This window comes from Nyctibius grandis, chromosome 6, assembly GCF_013368605.1.
Source record: "Nyctibius grandis isolate bNycGra1 chromosome 6, bNycGra1.pri, whole genome shotgun sequence".
Lineage (NCBI taxonomy): Eukaryota > Metazoa > Chordata > Aves > Nyctibiiformes > Nyctibiidae > Nyctibius > Nyctibius grandis.
The window spans coordinates 39217723-39236716 of record NC_090663.1 but is presented as its reverse complement, the minus strand read 5'-3'; the positions used below and the strand labels follow the sequence as shown (position 1 = coordinate 39236716).

The 18994-nt window shown below is 37.4% G+C and overlaps 1 protein-coding gene across 20 annotated transcripts in view; it reads left to right on the top strand.

The window, feature by feature from the left end:
• Positions 1 to 18994, top strand: part of TENM3 (teneurin transmembrane protein 3) — a 472906-nt gene that overhangs the window by 394450 nt on the left and 59462 nt on the right. For all 20 annotated transcript variants that reach the window (XM_068403619.1, XM_068403624.1, XM_068403637.1 and 17 more), the window contains 2 exons: positions 647 to 832; positions 16489 to 16635. In XM_068403619.1, the coding sequence (XP_068259720.1) occupies positions 647 to 832; positions 16489 to 16635 (333 nt within the window). The remainder of the gene's footprint in view (positions 1 to 646; positions 833 to 16488; positions 16636 to 18994) is intronic.

The window sequence follows — 18994 nt, the reverse complement described above, 5'->3', positions numbered from 1 at the left end:
TGTCACTGATGCAAATTTACTGAAAGTAAAAGAGAATCATCTTTTATATTTAACAGATGTGTCAGTATGTCAGCATAGTACTAATTTGTCTCACTAAAGCCAGCTCTTTATAATGAAAAAAAGTGTCAGAAATGGCACATTTTTACTTTGAAAGAAAACAGGGAGCAGGGTAGGGAGGGGAAACCTTGTTAAAATGAACTTTCATTAATACTAGGTTTTCACTCACAACACACGATGACCTAGGTATATCGTACATTTGCTCACTAGGAGTACACTGTAAGTTCTAGTAGGCCTAAGTACATATAATCTGAGTTACAAAAGGTTACTCTTAAGACATATGTGATCACTAAAAACATGACTAAAGTTACTTGGAGCTAACAGAATAGCTGTGGACATTTAAGCACTGCTAAGTCTGTTAACTAAGTGAGCATTAACATAGAGATAAAACTCTGTACTCCATATTCTGTTAGGTCCTACCTGAAAATGCCTTTCACAGTAAATTCCTTTGATTTAATTTTCAAAGATTTTGCCTTTCTTATTCTTCACATGTTGAATTAAAATGTAGCACTGCTAATTAATGCATACCCTCTCTCTCCCGTGTGCACTCTCTGCCTCCTTTTCTCCCCCTCTCTCCTCTCAAATCCAGAAATCTGTTCAGTGGACTGCGGCGCACATGGTGTGTGCATGGGTGGCACGTGTCGCTGCGAGGAAGGCTGGACGGGCGCAGCCTGCAACCAGAGAGCTTGTCATCCCCGCTGCGCGGAGCATGGCACCTGTAAAGACGGGAAGTGTGAATGTAGCCAGGGATGGAATGGAGAGCACTGTACCATTGGTAGGCTGGCTATCCTTTACCCTGTCTTCGCTGCAAAATTGAAACAGCCAGCGCTGCTGGCTGTGTCTGAATAAGAAGTGTGTAACTTTGAAGCTTGTTTCTTCAAACAGAATACTTGCACGTGTCAGTCTGTGTAAAGGAGTTGATATTTTAAGAAAGGAAATGGTTATATAATGGCTCATCAGTTCTTCATACCTAGTTTGCCATGAAAAGGAGGTGGTAGAATTTCCTTTTCAATCTTTTCCCTTTAACTGCCTTTTGCTGAAGGGGAGGTTACATTTATTTTAAACTGTAAATATATTATTTGATTTGTGCTTTTCTGTTTTTATGTGATAGCTTTATGTCTTTCGGAAATTAAGCTTTCTATTGTTTTTCTTTTTTTTTTCTGTGGAGAAGAAGTTCTAAAAGTGAGTTGCCTACGTAAAGATGTCACTTCTACCTTGTAATAAATGTGATCTAGCTGCCCAAAATTATCTTCTTGTCAACATGATGCTCTATTTTAGATTTATATCAAATTTCTTACATGTAAATAATGTAACAGCAGTTTAATACAGCTGATTCAGAAGAAGCCATCCTTATTACAGCCTCTATGTTTCTGTAATCGGGTTAGTTCTAGTGCCTGGAAACCTTTGGAAATTACTGTGTCTTTATCAATGGAGCTTTGCTTACTCAGTTATTTACAGTCCGTATGTCCCATATGCAGCGGGATATCCCTCTCCACTGCACAGGGCTTGACAGTGAGCTAGCATGAGGAATTGAGCATGAGCATCACGGCTAAGCACTTAGAGGTGGATTGAATAGGACAACGAAACAGGTAGCCAGAGGTCAGACAAAAGCAAGAGTAACATTGAGTGATGGGGAAATCACAGATACTGGAATTTTTTGTTTATTCGGCTTAAGTAAAAAAAACCCCATGGTTTTATGGAGGAAAGTCAGGTAAAAGAGGTGATGTAGCCAAAGCCAAAGGATAGGACAGCAAGTCTCATAGCGGCAGAGCTGATGATGTGGATATAGCATGATTTGCTTTGCCACAAGCTAAAAAGAGGCTGGAGAATTTTAACTTTTGCGGATGTTTTGGAAGGGCTGTAACTCCGAGTGTGTTAGCACAGCTAAGCCATCACTGGGGCATGAGTATCTAGAAAATAGTAAAACCCAAGCTGCGTTTCTGGGTAGCTTACAGCCCTGACTGAGAGGCAGAGTGGTGGTGCTGTGCTTGGTGGTCATGGGAAACAGTGGTGTGAGCTTTGAGGGCAGGGAACATGGGGGCCTGTTACAGCTGTATTAACTGATACCCACATCAGTGCACCAGGAAGATGAGGCAAGGTTTTATTTTGTAGAAAGGCGTCAGGTGTGAAGTAGTAAGATTGATTTGTGAATTATTTTTTGCAGAAATCACAATCGATTTTTTTTGGTTGTTTACTAATGAGATTGCTCAGACATACAAGGGAGAGGGAACCAAGGTGCATGTGCAGAATCCCAGGGAGAATCGATAGGGTTAACGTCTTTGAGGAGCTTCCAGAAAACATGCTGACAAAGAGAGTAGAGAGGTGGGGAGAGGACTGCTTTCTGAACAATAAAATAAAGTAAATCTTTAGAAGTAGGATAAAGCCTTTGCCTTGACCGCTTTAACTTGCCAATGAGCAATTACTCAGCAGATCTCTCTGCTGTTGGTCTCACTGACCTTGGAAGCATTTCAGGGGTTGTAGTTATACACGGATGAACTGCTCTTGAACAATTTTTCCAACATATTAAGCACAAACAAGTTTTTCTTCAGCACTGGGCGAGCAGGTCTGTCTTCCCACCTGTTTGTTCTTTAAATGGGTGTTTACTTTGTGGCTGCTGCTGTAAAGATAGTTTGATTTGTTTATATTGCCCTTACAGCCGCCAAGACAAGTAACGAGGTACAGGCTCTAGCCTGCTGTTATATTTATTTTTCTTAGAGCTGTTTTCTTCAGGAGCCCAGTGTTATGAAGAAACCAAGTAATTTTATTGCTCATTTCCAAGAGTATTTCCACTTAACGGAGTAAAAATTGTTGCCGCCTCAGCTTGGCAAATGAAAAGTCAAGTTGCCTTTCTCTCACCTGCCCTAGAGTAGGTAATAGCTCTTTCTGAGCAATAAATTTCAAAACATAAGGGACATCAGAATGTTTCTGCAACCAGTTTTTTATTGTCACCTTCCATTTGTAACCCAGGTATTTTTATGCTACTTAGAGCCCTCAACTTGGTAGCAGAATATTTATGTGATATGTGTTGTGCATATGAGAGACTCCCACTTTCCCTTTATATGTCTAAAAATAAACAATTGCATCATTCTTACTTCTAAAAGTCATTAACTATTTAGCTGCAGTAGTGTGAAGTATTTTAGAAATGCAGATATATTTGTTTGGTGCAGCTGTTAGCTGGAAGTCACATGAAGCGCAGTGGCCTGAATTAACAACTTCTTTGGGAAAGGAATATGCCAAAGTTGTAAATTTTAAGGGCGATGCGCTTTATTCACTTTTTGGGAAAGGAATAGCCCACCAGATCTCTAGCTGGATGCACAAAGTGGGGTAGATATGTATGCATGAATCACAGAGGTGCTAACTGGAATGTGTACTGAATCATCTAAATCCATAACTCATTTGATCAAAGAGACTATGGTATTCTTGTGAAGCATGAATGCCATTTAAAATGGTAAAAATGTTTTGCACCTCAACTAACGATTTTTATGTATTTCTAAATGCTGACGATCTGTTCAGTCTCATTTTCAGTTAGCCCACTGTTCGTATTGTTATTTGACATGTGTTAAAGGGTAGAAAGAAGGAAAAAACAAACCTATCTCCTTAGTTAAAACCAGATAGTCCTTAGTTTTATTCCTCTCTAATATCTTTTAAACCCTAGGTTGCTTCTCGAGTTATGCTGATTTTCATGTATACTTCAAGATATTCAAAAGGGACTTTGGCCAAAGGAAATTGTAATTGCTCTAAACTTCCAGAGACCTTTTTTTTTGTTTTTATTTCAATACTTCAGGACATTAGGAAGCAAAATCATAGATGATTGCAAAGGTTTGCTTTTTTTTCTTCAGAAAAAATTCAGACATCTGCTTACCTGGTTTAAACATCAGTGTTTCCCTAAGGCTGAGGACTGCAAGACTGGAATTGGGAAATAATATACATATATATTTTATATACTTTTGATTTGTGAGAGAGAACAGAATAGACTAAATAAAGTGGGTTTTTTTCTTTTTTTGAGGCAATGTGTGTAGTAAGGTGGGCAAGATTGTTTTGACTAATGTGGTAAACTTGATGTGTGTTGCTGATATCCACTGTTCCATTGTGCATCTCTGGCACAGGGTAGCTCCAACTTCAGTACCACACCTGATGTGGGCCACACTTGTGAGTCATTGCCTTTGCTCTGAACACATGCTTTCAAAGATTTATATCAAAGACGTTCAGCAGATTACATGCTCCGTGTTGTGGTGAAATGAATGTAATAAGAATTAACAAAACTCAAGATTTATTGCTGTTGTTTAGCATCTTACAGGTTTGAACTAAACACTGGCAATGTATGTTTCAAATACTAAACAATTTAAGGCATCTAAATTGCTTACTGTCTTTTCCCTCCTGAGAATTGTAATGTTTTACCATTTCCTGTATCCACATGAGAACAGGTTAAATCAACAGTTTACTGCAAAGCTATGGAAAATCACCTGTCAATTGTTTATTTGGTCTGGGAGTGACATTTGTGGGTCTGAGGTGAACACCCATTTATTAGTTTGTGAAGCTCAACCTGCATCTCAATGGGATACAAGACCACACATGCTCAGCTGGTGCTCAGGTGATAGCCTGGATGAAAATTTGCTCTGTAATTAAGTTTTCATAACACAGTTGTGCTAAAATATGTTTTTGTTTCCTTTCTGTCCTGGCTTGCAGTGAGTTCAGTGACCTTCTCCTGTCTAAGTAGTTGTTTTGTGAGATTGGAACAGATATTATTTCAGAAAGGCTATTATTTTTTGTGATGTAACTGGGAAGTACCATGAGAAAATTAAGTAACTGTCATAGGAAGCCCATAAATATGAATACTTTTCCAGCTGCTTTTCCATTAAAGTCTGCTAGCTGAATAAAATTAGTAAATAATTATGTTGGTAGGGAATCTGCGTATCCATGTGCTGGGTAACTTCTCAGTTTTACAATGCAGCTTAATTTTTTCTATAGACCAAATTTGTTTTAGAGTAATCTAAATTGCAAATTGGCCAATTTGCATTAAAACTATGCCTTCTTGTTCAGATTTGTCAACACCTCTTTTTTAAAAAGTCTTTAACATTAAGCACGGATGGGTAAGACCATCTGTTTATGGAGCTTGCCTGCAGCGCCATTACTTAACACATGAGACAAGTTACAGCTGTTTAATTGTTATCATGTTGAACAATTATCTTTCAGTCCAAAATTAATATTTATATATGTATGCATGGAAAGCATGTCGTTAAACATAAGTGTTATAAATGTGGATTAATGTCATTAAGCATTCGTATTAATCCCTCAGGAGGGCTGAAGCTAGCATCGTGGTACTTTCATGCTACTTTTGAATACTGCGTGGGGCTACTTTACCTGGTACACAGAACTGAAATTCAAATCCAGTGGTGGTCCACTGTAGAAGTGTACAGCTTGTAACATGTTTATATTCCAGTGAGAACTGAGATCTAATTGGTTTATCTTCTAAGAATTTCCCCTAAGGTTTAGTCAAGAAAAAAAATAACAAAGGACAGCAAAGTATCTATTTTTAACCTTTTTCTTTGCATGAAAAGACACTAACATCACATTTAAAGCAATTGAACCAAAAATAAATTTTCTTCAGCAAGAAATTTCTAATTTCAGCTATTTTAGCTAGAAAAACAGGAAAGTCATCTGGTTTAGGTATTCACAATTATGAAAAAAAAAAACAAATAACATCTAGAGCACACTCCCGTAGGTGTGTTTCCGTTAGTACAGACTCTGTCCTGGTGACTGATTAAAATGGCTTTCTAACTAGGGACAAACATGAAGGCATTTGTGTGCTGATTTTCTATGTGACCATGAGCAGTGTAAGCTCGGATGTACTGCTAAGAAGTAATCTCCTCCACTAGGTTATATGGTCTGCACCTGCTCTCTTCAACATGTGTTTAACTTAGGGCTCCTTGTATTACAAATTTCAAATATGACTACAGGGAAGTGACACTTCATAGGATCAGAGAGCAAGTCAAGACAAGTGTGTTCCTCCTGTTAATTAAAGGAAGTGCTTATAGAAAACTTCCTATGTCTATATATCTATACACTATATATTTCTGAAGTATGGGCTTGACAAAGTCAGTCGTGGACCAGTTGAGGGCTTGACTGATCTTCTCCACATTTGCAGGTTAGAGGGAGAGCAGCATGGATAACTGGTATTATGATGACCACCATCATTTCAGTACTGATGCTAAGTTGCCAAGCATGGTTTACTTTTCTTCGAAGTTTAAGTTAGAGAATATTCACATTTCATAGTGTTTTAATGTGTCAGGTATTTAATGTACCTTAATGCATTCACACTGAGAATTCCTCATAAATTTTAAGATTCTTTTGAGATTTTGGTCAGAACGAAATTTTTGTCCTTCAAATTAGAATAATTACTGCTGCATTAATGTGTTCTGTAATTATCAAAATTCCTAAAGTTATGTTTTCCCTTAGTTTTGAGTTCATGGAATTATACCTCAGTACAAATTTCATCTTAATGGTAAGATTGTATCTGAATGAAGGTATGACCTTTGACATTCAAACAGTTTAATCTAAGATAAAATTAATCAAAAGACTGAAAACTAATTACATCAACTAAAATTAACTAACTAAAAATTAACAAAGACTGAAAACTAATTACATCAAATATCAGTTAGATCACCACAATATTTATACCTGTACCCTCAATGCAAAATCTTCATGGAAAAGAGAAGATGGCTTTCTTGGCACCCAGAGGACTGATAACCACAGTTTAACAAGATTTCTTGAAATTTAGTACAATTATGGTTTTGATCTTTCCTGTGCCTGAATAGCATGTTATTAATTTGCCAGGCCAAGCCTTGAATATGCAAAATATTTGCATGTTTGGTAACTATAAAAATACTCAGTTACCAGGTAAATTCAAGATAGTGTGTGCATATCTGAAGCTGTGAAAAAAAGTGAATTATTGGTCAGGCCTTAACTCATTTCAAGACCAAGTATCTCAAATACAAATTAACTGTTAGCATACTTTAAATTGCTAATTGGTTGATTTGCATTTAAATGAGGACTACATGTGAAGTTCAAGTTAGGCACATTCACAGAAAACAGCAGAATCCTCGGAGATGTGCAGAATTTTAAAGCATGTTGCAAAGCTTACTTGAGCTGCAGTGGCCAGAAAGTAAGTGCTTTTGTATGCTGTATAGTTGCATGCTCCTCAGACACATTCTGAAAATAATTCCAGTCAGGAAGAAAGATCAAAACAATAATGCTTCCTGTCCCCTGCCATCCCCTAATATGTTTTCAAGCCAAATTTATCTTTGATGCAGTTCCTAATGTATGCATCAGGTTTTACCTGCATCTATCTGAGGCAGGTCTTTGTGAGTTTGTCAGAGTTCTCAAACAGGTGTTTGAACTTTTTCAGCCTGTGCATATGAGACAGTTTTAAATTCTTAATGGCAGCATCTACCCTTTCTTCTAAATCCTTTTCCAGCTAAATAGATGTTAAATAGGAAACAACACTGCTCGTGAGTACATCAGCAGTCCCAAACTTCCTATGTCTATTATATCATTAAAAGCAACTAAACCTTTTATTCTTAGATACATGTGGCTTTCCAGTGATAATGATGATAAATCTTACTTTATAGTAAAATTGGGATGGACTTCAGAACAAAAAATCTAAAGGATAGTGGGCTTATGTGCCCTTGTACATAAAAACCCATAAATGGTTGCTGCAAAGAACGGTTGCAGTTTTGGCAAGGAATAAATTGCAGTGAATTCAGGTCTCTCTGCAGAAACATATGCAGCAGATATCTCTGCTGCAGGTCTGCGTAGACATTGGAGAAGAGTGCAGAAATGATGAAGGTGGTATGATTTCAGGGAGAGGATTATGTTTTAGCCTATGTAGGGAGGAAAACAAAGAAAATTGCCAGAAACTATTATTCCATCCATGTGTTCTCCTTTACAAGAAGGGCAAGATGGGAATTTAGGAGTAAAAAAGTATTAAAAGGAAAGAATGTTTGTAATCCTCCTCTATTGGCAGCAATGCTCTGAACATATGGTATGTCTAAGACAAGGTTCTTACAAACTCGGAGAAAGGATGACGACCATGAGCTGCTTACAGTGGAAGAACATGTGCTTTCAGTACTGTTCAGTGATGAATAGAGAGAATTACATTTGCAAATGATACCAAAGCCCACTGCCCCCAAGCACTTTGGAAGACAGGACAAGAATTTAAAATTACTTTTAACAAACATCACAGGCTATGCAGAAAAATGAGGTGCAATTCAACAAATGCTGGGTTCTGTGCTTAAATAAGAATAATCAACTGCACAAATTCAAGTTAGGAGGCAGCTCACCAGGCAGAAGAGACTCAGAAAAGGGCTGTAGTGGATGATGAATTTGACATGAGTGAACTGCTCTGAAGACAAGCTAGAACAGTGGCTTTAAAATTTTATGAATTCTGGACTCCTGTAAGTTTTCTGGTAGAGGTATGGAGCTCCTCAGAAATTGCATATGGATGCATGGGGTTTTTTTGTCACTCTTTGAGAGTAAAAGCAGTTGCTTAAAGGAATCAATACACTATTCTCTAAGTCTGCTGTGAGTAGGGTAGGAAATACTGGATTTAAATATCACAAGGGGTATTTGTTTTTAAATGTTCAAAAGATGTTTTAATTGTCAGGATAGTTAAACATTGACTGGGTGGAAATGAGAGAAACTTAAGGGTGATCTGGTACCAGGTCAGGAGAAGTAAACCACCACTGGACAGAGTCTTGAGTAGGTTAGAGGGGTCAGGCCAGAGCTGTCAACTCTGGTTTTTGTACCAGTTCCCCCAAAACAAGCACAAAAACCTCTCTACACAATCTGTGTTCTCCCTAAAGCTTGCAGTGAAACCCTCAGAGTTTCTCTGCTATTGGCAAGTGTCTGTGAAACCACTGATAAAGTGTGTGCCTCGTTCACTGCTACTGCTTGACTGTGCAGGGAGTAAGAAACAATGTTCATAACACTTTGTTACCACAAATGGCAGAAGTGTAGGTAGTTCATCTAAGCTTCCCTGTTGCTCACGATGAAAAAAATGTAATGTCACAGAATGGAATCTCTTCTTTTTTCCTTTCTTTTTTTTCAGTTTACTTTATGTGCATAGGACTTGAGAACCTTTAAATGCACACAAAACATGTTAAAAGAACATTAGTAAAGTTGCAAAATCAAGAACCTAAAGTTAGGAAGCCACAAGACAACACTTTTGTGTGTCATTATTATATCCTATAACAGAAGATATATATTATAGCACATGCATACAATTGTAATAAAAAAATTAAATGCTATCTTTACTTTTCCCTCTGCACCTGGTGAACCTGATTTAAGAATATTGCAAGGCTGTGAAGGGCTGTCTTATGCAGAAACTCCACTTAATTTGTGCCAGAGACTGGTGCATGGGGTGATCTGATTAGGAATGATTTTGAAGAACTGGATTCCACCCTTGCTTCTACCACGTGTTTTCTGTTAGTCATTCACAAAGGCAGACTTTAAAAGAGTGTCCTCTGACCACTCTTCATTTCCTGGGGACCTGACTTGCTTATGTGTGAATTGCTAAAATGCTGGTTTGTCTATGTAGTCCTATATAAGTATCCTGGAAAATCACATCATAGGTGTTTGCAGCCAAATGGGTGGAGACTTTTTACTTTAAACTTTCTATGCCTTAGTTACCCACCTGTAAAGTGAGATAAGAATATGTTCTCTGCTCACAGTAGTAGAGTGAAGATACTATACAAAATAATTTTGATTTTAGGAGGAAGGTGATGGAAAAGTCTAAGAAAAGTTACTTCTTTGTTTAGGTTAGCATGGTGTGCCTGCTACTAGGGCATCAGCCATTTGTTGTTCATAAGAGAATGAGTGCTGAATGAGGACTGTCAGCTCTGCACATTGACAAAGGAAGAAAGGTATAAAAATAGCACAGGTAGACATAAATCTAGCATTGCCTAAATTTTGGGTGTTTGACTTGGCCACTCTCATGATATTATTGTAATGTTAGGGGGTTTTGTTTGTCCTATGGATTGTAAACAAAGTGTTACACAAATATTAAAAATTAATGAAAACATTAAGTGAAGATATTAAAACTTTCTAACTACAAAGAAATAGGCAAATGTATAGAAAGCTTAAGGTAAGCTGTATAATATCAACATACCATAGGTTGCTTGCAGTCAGTTTTTCTACCAAGAAGTTGGCATTTTGACCTGGTATCTCCTTATATGACACTTAGTGCAAAGTTATGTAGAAGCGTGAACATGACTGATGCAGGATACGTTGTTCACATCTTTCTGTAGATCTGTGTCTAGGAGCATGAAGTTTGTGTTAGTGGCAGAGACATGTATGCAATCGTTTGCCAGTGAATGGGGATTGCTGTACTGAATTGTGGGAGATAAGGAGAATAAGCAAAGCTGAGCTTGCTAGGAGAGGAGCAGGACAGCGTTCTTCATTGTTGCTGCATACTGAAATTATTTCTTCATCATATTTTTTTCCCTTCCCCTCTTTGGCTCTCTTCTCTCTTTCTAATTTCTCCTTTCTGTTTTCTTTTTGAGGGAGAGGCTGTCACACGGTAAGGAAGGGAGAAAGCTGATAGTGTTAGTGGAGAGGAAGCAGGAGTTCAGCTCACACTTTCAAGATGGAGGAAGCAAAAAACCTTAAAAGTAGTTTATAATTTAGGCAGACCTTGATTGACATGGCTTTGGTCACATTCTTGTGTGTCTTTCCTTCGTGTCTGGTGGTGCTGTGAGGTCAAATTCTGCTCTTAGGGCAAAGTAACTCCTCACTCCAGCGGAGCTGTTGTGAGTTGACACTGTAATGGGACTATATATACACTACAAAAAAATATATGGCATGTTGTAGTCTAGAGTACAGGTTAGAAAGATTATGATGGGTGAAGATGTCTAATGGAGAATAATAATGTTAACTAATAGAAATGTAAATTTACTATACAGTATTTAGAAGTGTGTCACCGTTATAATCCTTTATGACAGAATAATCAGAATAAAGCAGTGTTATAAGTACCAATTAAGGAACATCAAATCAATGGGTATGTGACTCATGCTGGTTTAAACAGGAGCTGATTGGGATAAATGGATTTAATATGTACTTTATTCTGTGGCTATTCTGTCATACCTGGAGGAAGTAGCATATGAATAATCTAAGGAAGATGTTGACTTACATCTGTGATAGGAGACTAATGGGAGACATTAAATTAAAAAAAAAAAGTCTGGGTTCTGACTGGTTATGAAATGCTGTGTTAAATGTGAATTTGCCTGATTGTTATCAGTTCTTTGTAAAATACATTTATCTGCCACATATTTATATAAATATCCACACTCATTGATAACATCATTTATATTTTACATTGTATGAATTTTGAATGCTACTTACATCTTCTTGGACTTTGACTATCTTAGAAATGTACAAATTTTATATCTTCATTTTTGTTTTTCTTCGTTCTGTTTGGAGCTGTATGAAGTCCCTCTACTCCTGGAAATAATAGAAAGATTTTAAATTTCACAGTCTTAACCCTTACAAGAAAACCCTTGTAGGTGTATTTTCTGGTCTATAATTAGACTTTTTAAGGACTTAACATAACCCACATGTGCCAGATGTGTAAATGTCTTGCCCAAGGAGCACCTGCTGAGATGCTCCATCCTACTGAAGTGCTCCAAATCCCACCTAGAATTGTCTATGCATGGGAAAAAAGGCTCGTATTTTGTCCTGCCACGCAGAGCTGGGTTCAGTCCTGTTTCAGTTGCAGTGCCATGAAGATAAAGAAGACAGTATGGCTAGTTAAACTTCACTGTGAAGTTATACTATTCTTGGTCACTCGTTTTCTGCTTTTTGATTGTTCTAGGATGCTGCATGTTAACCAAAATAGTTTCTAATGTTGTCCTTAATGTCAACTGACAAGGATGCTGGAAGGCAGAACTTGTTTTCCTAGCATTATAGCTTTATGGTCTGGAGCTGACTTCTTATAAGACTACTGGATACAAAAAATCTTAAAAAGCATTTTCTTAATCCTTTTTTTTTTTTTAATGCAGATTGGATTTCTGAAAGGAAATAGCATGTGGGGGCCTGGGATTGCAGGGACTATTTTCAGTTGCCTAGGAGGGTTTTTTTATGTTCTATTTGTTACCTATCCCTACATTTGTAGAGGCATTTAATGTTTCACTGGTGGACAGATGCATTCCCCAGACAGACCTAATTGTTTCCATTTTATGGAATAAATCTTGATTTTTCCTCCATGCATACTATACAGTGTTCTAAGAGCAGCTGTGTAGGAGCAAGGGGAATTATATTGGATGAGTAAGAGTAGAATTTGATCCACCCTGAAATGCAGCTGTATCAATTTTCTTTTTGTTTGTGGTTAATGTGAAAAGCTACTTAGTTTGTTGCTGCTGTTCTAAGTGTTCTTAATTGATGTTTACATCTTCTTACTTTGTTTCCCTTTAACCTTACCATTATAGAAAAAAAAATAAGAAAACAACTTTGCAATGGACACCTGACACTTTCTTCAAGAGGGACTATAAAGTTTCCACCTCTTAGTTGTAGCCGTGACTGTGGATTCTGTGAGACTACGTGTCTCATCACCTTCCTTCTGGGCTCGGGAAGAGCTTTTTCCCATTCATCCAAACTGGAGGAGGTGCCATGGCTGGAAATGCCTTTCCTACCCATCCAGTACACAAAGCTGAGAGTTAATAGCAAGTAACAGGGTACTTGCCAGACAGGGGCCATCATCCAGCAGGGATTTAGAAAAGGTCAAATTTTTGAAAGTAAAAGAGCCCACGAGGGCTCTGTTGAGACGCCTTGTCCACAGCAAAACCAGGGATTGAATCCAACATTGTTGACTCAGCTTGGAGTATCCCCACTGCAATAGTCTGTAATATCCCGTCACCTTATGTGCAGGTGGCTGGGTTTGGTAGCCTGCGATGGATGTGTCCTACTTGGTTTTGCTGTATGGCTTTAACCCCTTTAACACAACTGCAGTTATGTCTGTTTCCTGAAAGTAAGGAGGGAACACATAACGCATCTCTACTGTGTTTCATGTATTCAAAGTAGGGCCTGCTGCTTTAAATCCATCTTGTACTCTGTCTGTCATTCATCCATCTGCCTCCTCAAATTTTTTGTGAAATCTAAAGTGTCATAACTTATGAAAAAAAAGTCTCGCTATTCTTGGATATGCCATCTAATTTATTGTTATACATCTAAAGCCTAAGTTTAATTTTCACCCATTTTTCCAAATGAAATGGATCACCACACTACTAACCCCACTATGCCCTTCTTCCACCTCATATATACAATCTAACTTATTTTACATAATTGGTGTGTGTGCTCGGAAGAATAACTGTGGCTGAATTGAAGCAGAAGAAAACTATTCCTCCTAAAAATCCTGTTAATCCAATCAGAATTAAGATAGTGTGCTGGTTATGCTGTCAGAGTCATACATGACCTGTAAATCAAAGCTCTTCCAGTATGGTCAGTGTTTTAAAGCTCATAAGCTAAGTAATTGCTCTTACGTTGTGTTGAAAATTGACTTTTTTAACTAACTTTGATTATATTTTTGTTGTATATAAAAATCAAAGCATGTGAAGAGAAGTCAGAAGAAAAACATAGTCTCAGAAAGGTAGCTTCTCTTTCTTCTGCAGGCCTCCGTTCTAAAATAGTTTCATTGAATCACAACGATATTTGCTGAAAAGAGAATTTCTTGCATTTTTAAAAGCTTTGAAGTACATTTTCATTTTGTAATGTAAGACCTCTCATGTCAGGTGCACCTGCTTGATTTGCATGTGAATTCTGAACAATTCTTGTTTTATGTGACACTTCTGAAATGTCTGTCTGTTTTTTTTTTCTTTTTAATTCTCAAGCTCACTATTTGGATAAGATAGTGAAAGGTACTGTATATTTGCTCTTTGATGACACGCCTATACCTATATGTACTTTTTTTATATGAATATATAGTTACAAACGTACTAGTCTGGGCAAAAGAATCTTCTCTTACATACATTCCATGGATTATAGATTTAACTTTCATGACTTTCAACTCATCTCAAATTAAAAATGAAATCTTGCTTATGTTGTATAATATTTTATCAGTAATTATACATTTATATACCAACTATATACATGTATTAGATTTTGTTTGAACCAAAAACTGAAGATCATATTCATTTGCTGTTTGGTGCTTTTTCTTTGTTAGTTTTGTCATTGGACCTCTACTGACAAAATTGTAAATATTCAGGAAACAAAGCAAAGCGATACTCTTGTTACAGAACAAGTGTCATTAGTTCTAAAGAATGTATTAATTACAGATGTTTGTGTTTATGTAGAGACAGATCAATAGAATACCCCAGGCTTTTAAGCTTTTGTTTATCTGAATGTGGAAAACCTATAGGAAATTATGACTTGTAATTTGTATGAAGCTACAAAAAACTTGTAGACTCCATGCAACATTTTCAATTAAAAGATTCAAGGATGCAGAAGCCTAACATGAAACAGCAAAGATTCTTGTATCTTCAGTTATGGTGAAATGATTTAGAAGAATGTTTAAAATACTCCTACCCCTCTTTCCCCGAGTATCTTTCTCTATTCCTTATTTGTGTTTTTTTCATTAGAATATGGCAATATTCATGGCAATATCCGGGCTTTCACACAATAAGTCTTGAGTGTACCCAGTTGACTCCTAAAACACTCTGTCAATGTTGCAATTAAATATGTAAGTTTTCCATAAATTAAACAGAAGAAAGATTAAGAAAAAAAATATCTCTCAGTACCTCAACAAATACTATTAGCAGCTACGGTCTGAAAGAATAGGAGTAGCAAGACTAATCTCAGCCTGGCATAATGGCACAATATCCATAACTGTAGCATCACCATACTTCCTCACAAGAGGTTTTTCTGATTCTCTGCCTTCTAAGAGTAATTTGACAAGAGTTAAGCACCCTTTATAACTTTTTTCTGGAAATGTTTGTGATTTGGAAATACATGGTTGAAAGGAGTCAGTAAATTCAAAATTCTTTCGAAGTAAAAAATAGACTATTACTTCTGAAAGACTGTTCTAAGCTCAACTAAGCTTAACCAAAACAGGTCAGTAGATTAGTTCATGAAGATAGTAGGTCTACAAAGTGAAGAAGTGTTTAGCCAGTTACTTAGGTTTTTTTGATAAACGTTTACAGAAAATTGTTCTGTCCTGAAATATCTCATTTGTAGCCACCTTCTCATGAGATACTTAGTGCCATATCTGTACTTGCTTCTGTCAGTGTCTTATCATAGTCATAGATAAGGAACACCAAAATCTACATATTTATAGTGTTGTCATCCTCATACAGATCATGTTGGCTGCATGCCAGATTTCATCACTAGGAGGTGACAGATACTGTTTTTTTTAATGCAATGTTAGACTGAAAACCATTATCGATTTTGGATATATTAAATTATTTTAATTGTTTCCCAAATTTTCCCTCCTTGGCCATAAAAGCAGACAAGATAGGATATAAAGGTAACAGCACAAAAGCCTTAGGGAGATTGTCACAAAAACTCACTCTCTGCTATCTGTCTTGAAGCACGTCACTACCGTGTTTTTGTTCAGTCTATCAATGTTTTATTGTGGTCCTTATGGTATTTCATTTTGTCCGTCCTAAGTAATCAAATACGCACAGCTATTACATTTAGTTGGAAATCCTGTTGGTCCTGTCCCATCCGTATGCAGCCTGAATCCTGATGTTTGTTAGAATAGATGCTAAGCTGCTTCACTATTTCCTGGGCTTTGCTTATTCTGTGGAAAGGAATGTATTTTTGGCATAAAGTATAGCCATTAAAGCTGGCCTATACTTTGTGCAATTATTTAACGCACTGTAATTTCACATGAATATACGGCAACTCTGAGACCAGATAAAGTTAACGTTCTCTTTTATTACGTGCCTAAAATCATACCCATTTTCCTACTTAAGAATTTGGAGGGATTTGTTCATAGTAACAGGGAGCTTAAACATTTGTGCCAGTAAGTAACCAATACTGCATAGAGCAAATAATGATCTGTTCTGTAAGCACAGAAAAATGTATAATTTTACACAGCTGTGTTTGCACTATGCACTCATCTCTTCTTACTTTGCCAAAAAAAAAAAAAAAAATTAAAAAACAAACTTAATTTTGTCTGGCCTGCAGGTATTTAGAGGATTGGTGCATTTATTTCCTGCCTGTACAGGTAAGTGGTGTCTCAAGTGTCAGGCCAATCAAAGATGCCACTTTGTTAAGAATTACCTTCCCCAGGTAATGTTGCTGTTCCCCTCCATGTGCAATTACAGTATTTGTGCTGTTCTTAAGGCCTGTTCCCAGTAAGTGTCCCTTGTTTGTATTTTTTTTTCCTTCTTAAATAATTGCAATATTTAAATCACTTGTGATTTTTCTTCTTTGTTTCAACAGAGGGCTGCCCTGGCTTGTGCAACAGCAATGGGAGGTGCACACTGGACCAAAATGGCTGGCACTGCGTCTGCCAGCCAGGATGGAGGGGAGCGGGCTGTGATGTAGCCATGGAAACTCTCTGCACTGACAGTAAGGACAACGAAGGAGGTAAGAGATACCAACTGGATCTTTAACACAGGGGAGAATGTGTTGAGGAACGGAGATTTTACAGTCAGGTGATTAAATACTGCCATGAGAACCATACACACGTTTTACTAACTCTTATGCCTGTAAGAATACACTGCGGTATTCAGTGCTTTTATATGGCCTATCAGCAAAGCCTTACAACATGCTTATGACAGGTGAGAGATGTACTTAGAAAATGCTGGGTGTCACTTTAGTTTCTCTGCAATATTCTTTCATACTGGAATAAAACATAGTCTCAACTCAGTGAAGTGTAGTGGAGGGGAAAAAAAAAAGAAAGGAGTTCAAATTTTCAGTGACTTCACAAGGAAATTATCCGAAGAGAAGAGGCTGAACAGGGAGTTTACATTTTGGCCTATGATACTATTGCTGGAAACAATTGGTTGCCCAGTCTACAGAGATCTTATCCCTCCATAGGCTGTGAACACTCAGATAACTGACGGGATGCTCCCAGAAGTCTTTTTTTTTGGCTTGCTTACCCGCAGTCTGTCATTCAGGTGACAAGTAACAATCTGCAGCGAGATGCAGGCAGGACTGTTGACTTAAGGAATCAATCTGCAATCATCATTGTAGGGTAGGGAAGGTAGCGGGGCTGTGACTTTGGCATAACTCCAGAATCACACACAAAAAAACACACAAAAATGAGATTAAATGTGAATGCAATCAAATATTAGATCAGCATAATGCTTTTATTGTCTGTCTGTCTTCCTCGTTGCTCCATCAACGCTTTTTGTTTAACACCTTCAGATTCAGAGCAGAGATAAGAAACTCCATTAGGGCCTCTGGATGATGATAAAGTCATCTGTGACTTTGTTTTTCAGCTTTAGACTGCGTATGCCTTTGCCATTGCTGGTTGGCTGTTTGCTCTCATATCCTGACTGCAGTTGGGATCTTAGACATCACAAACTATAAATAACAGCAATATTTACTTCCCAAGGAAAATAAATAACACAGTTAAAACAGTGCTGCTGTTTATTGCTTTACACATCGTTTGATTTGTCATCCTTCTCTGTTACATACTGTATATTTTGAGTCAGTTTTGCACGTTTAGGGGCCTAAAGAATCTGACGCAATCTGGTATATGCAACTGAGCCCGTGTGAAACTGAATTTCTGCATGTGGAAGGGACCAAGAGGAATGATTAGCCATAGCATGTCCATGCAGAGATGTGCTGTTTGGGGAATTAAGTTAAGGTGGGCTGGAGGATTATGAACATAAGGAAGGAGGAGAAACGTGCAAGCATGAAAAGAGACAGAGCAAGAAGGAGGATAAACTAGGTTAGAGCGTAAACAACTTGGAGGAAAAAAAATAGATCGTATAGGGAAAAAAAGCTGACAGCCCAGTGACAGACTAAAACAGATTTAGTAAACGTTAAAGACAGTAGAAGGACATGACATATCCGAGGGAGAGTCAAGAGCAGATAACGGAGCAGTGGAAGGAAGAGGAGCAAGGTGAACAGGAATGCACATAAACAGAACAAGGGAAAAGAAGATGCTCCTTCAGACTGAAAACAATAATAGCTGTTTGTGAGGAAGAGGGGAAAAGGAACAAGGAATTGGAGCAGAAGGATCTAACAGAATGACTTAAAGTTCAAGAAGAAAGAACAATATTGAAAAAAAAAAAGTCTAATGCTGGTATTTTGTTGCTTTTTTCTCTCAATTTTTTCATTATTTCCTTTACAGACATGCAGCCATGTATGAGGAAGAGATTGGCCAAACAGTTGTTTTGCCATGATTGACCTATATAATGCTATTTGTCACTGGCATTTCTCTTTCAGTGGACCTTCTTTTAATTTATATGCTTCAGTACAGAGCATATTCACTTCAGTCTTTGACTAGTGGCTGAGCAAAAGGGTTAAAATATAACAATTAAATTTAACTAAAAACTGGAGGCGTACCAAACAAAACTGGGAAAAGAAAATAGTCTTTGCCAGAAACCCACTTGGAAAGAAAAGTAGTGTTTCTTCCCTTTCCAAGAGTACGTGCAATCAGCCCACTAATCTCTCAAGCAAGCCATTCAAATTCCAGACAGCTACAGGGAATGACACGAGGATGCCTCTGCTGTATTTGTTTATTGTGGGAGATTAGGTTATCTGAGTACTTACGCTGAATTTACACCGATGACTGCAGGTAGTGTGATTTACATTGCACTAGGCTCCGTGGTTATATAATTAAAGTTATCTTGGTTGTTAGCTAATTGATATGCTGTGGTTAATGTTTATGTTTCATCCTACACTGGATAAAATATATTTAATATATTAACAATCCATTAATAACAATGTCTGCTATTCCTTTGATTGCTGAAATTCTGTGAACATGAGCATC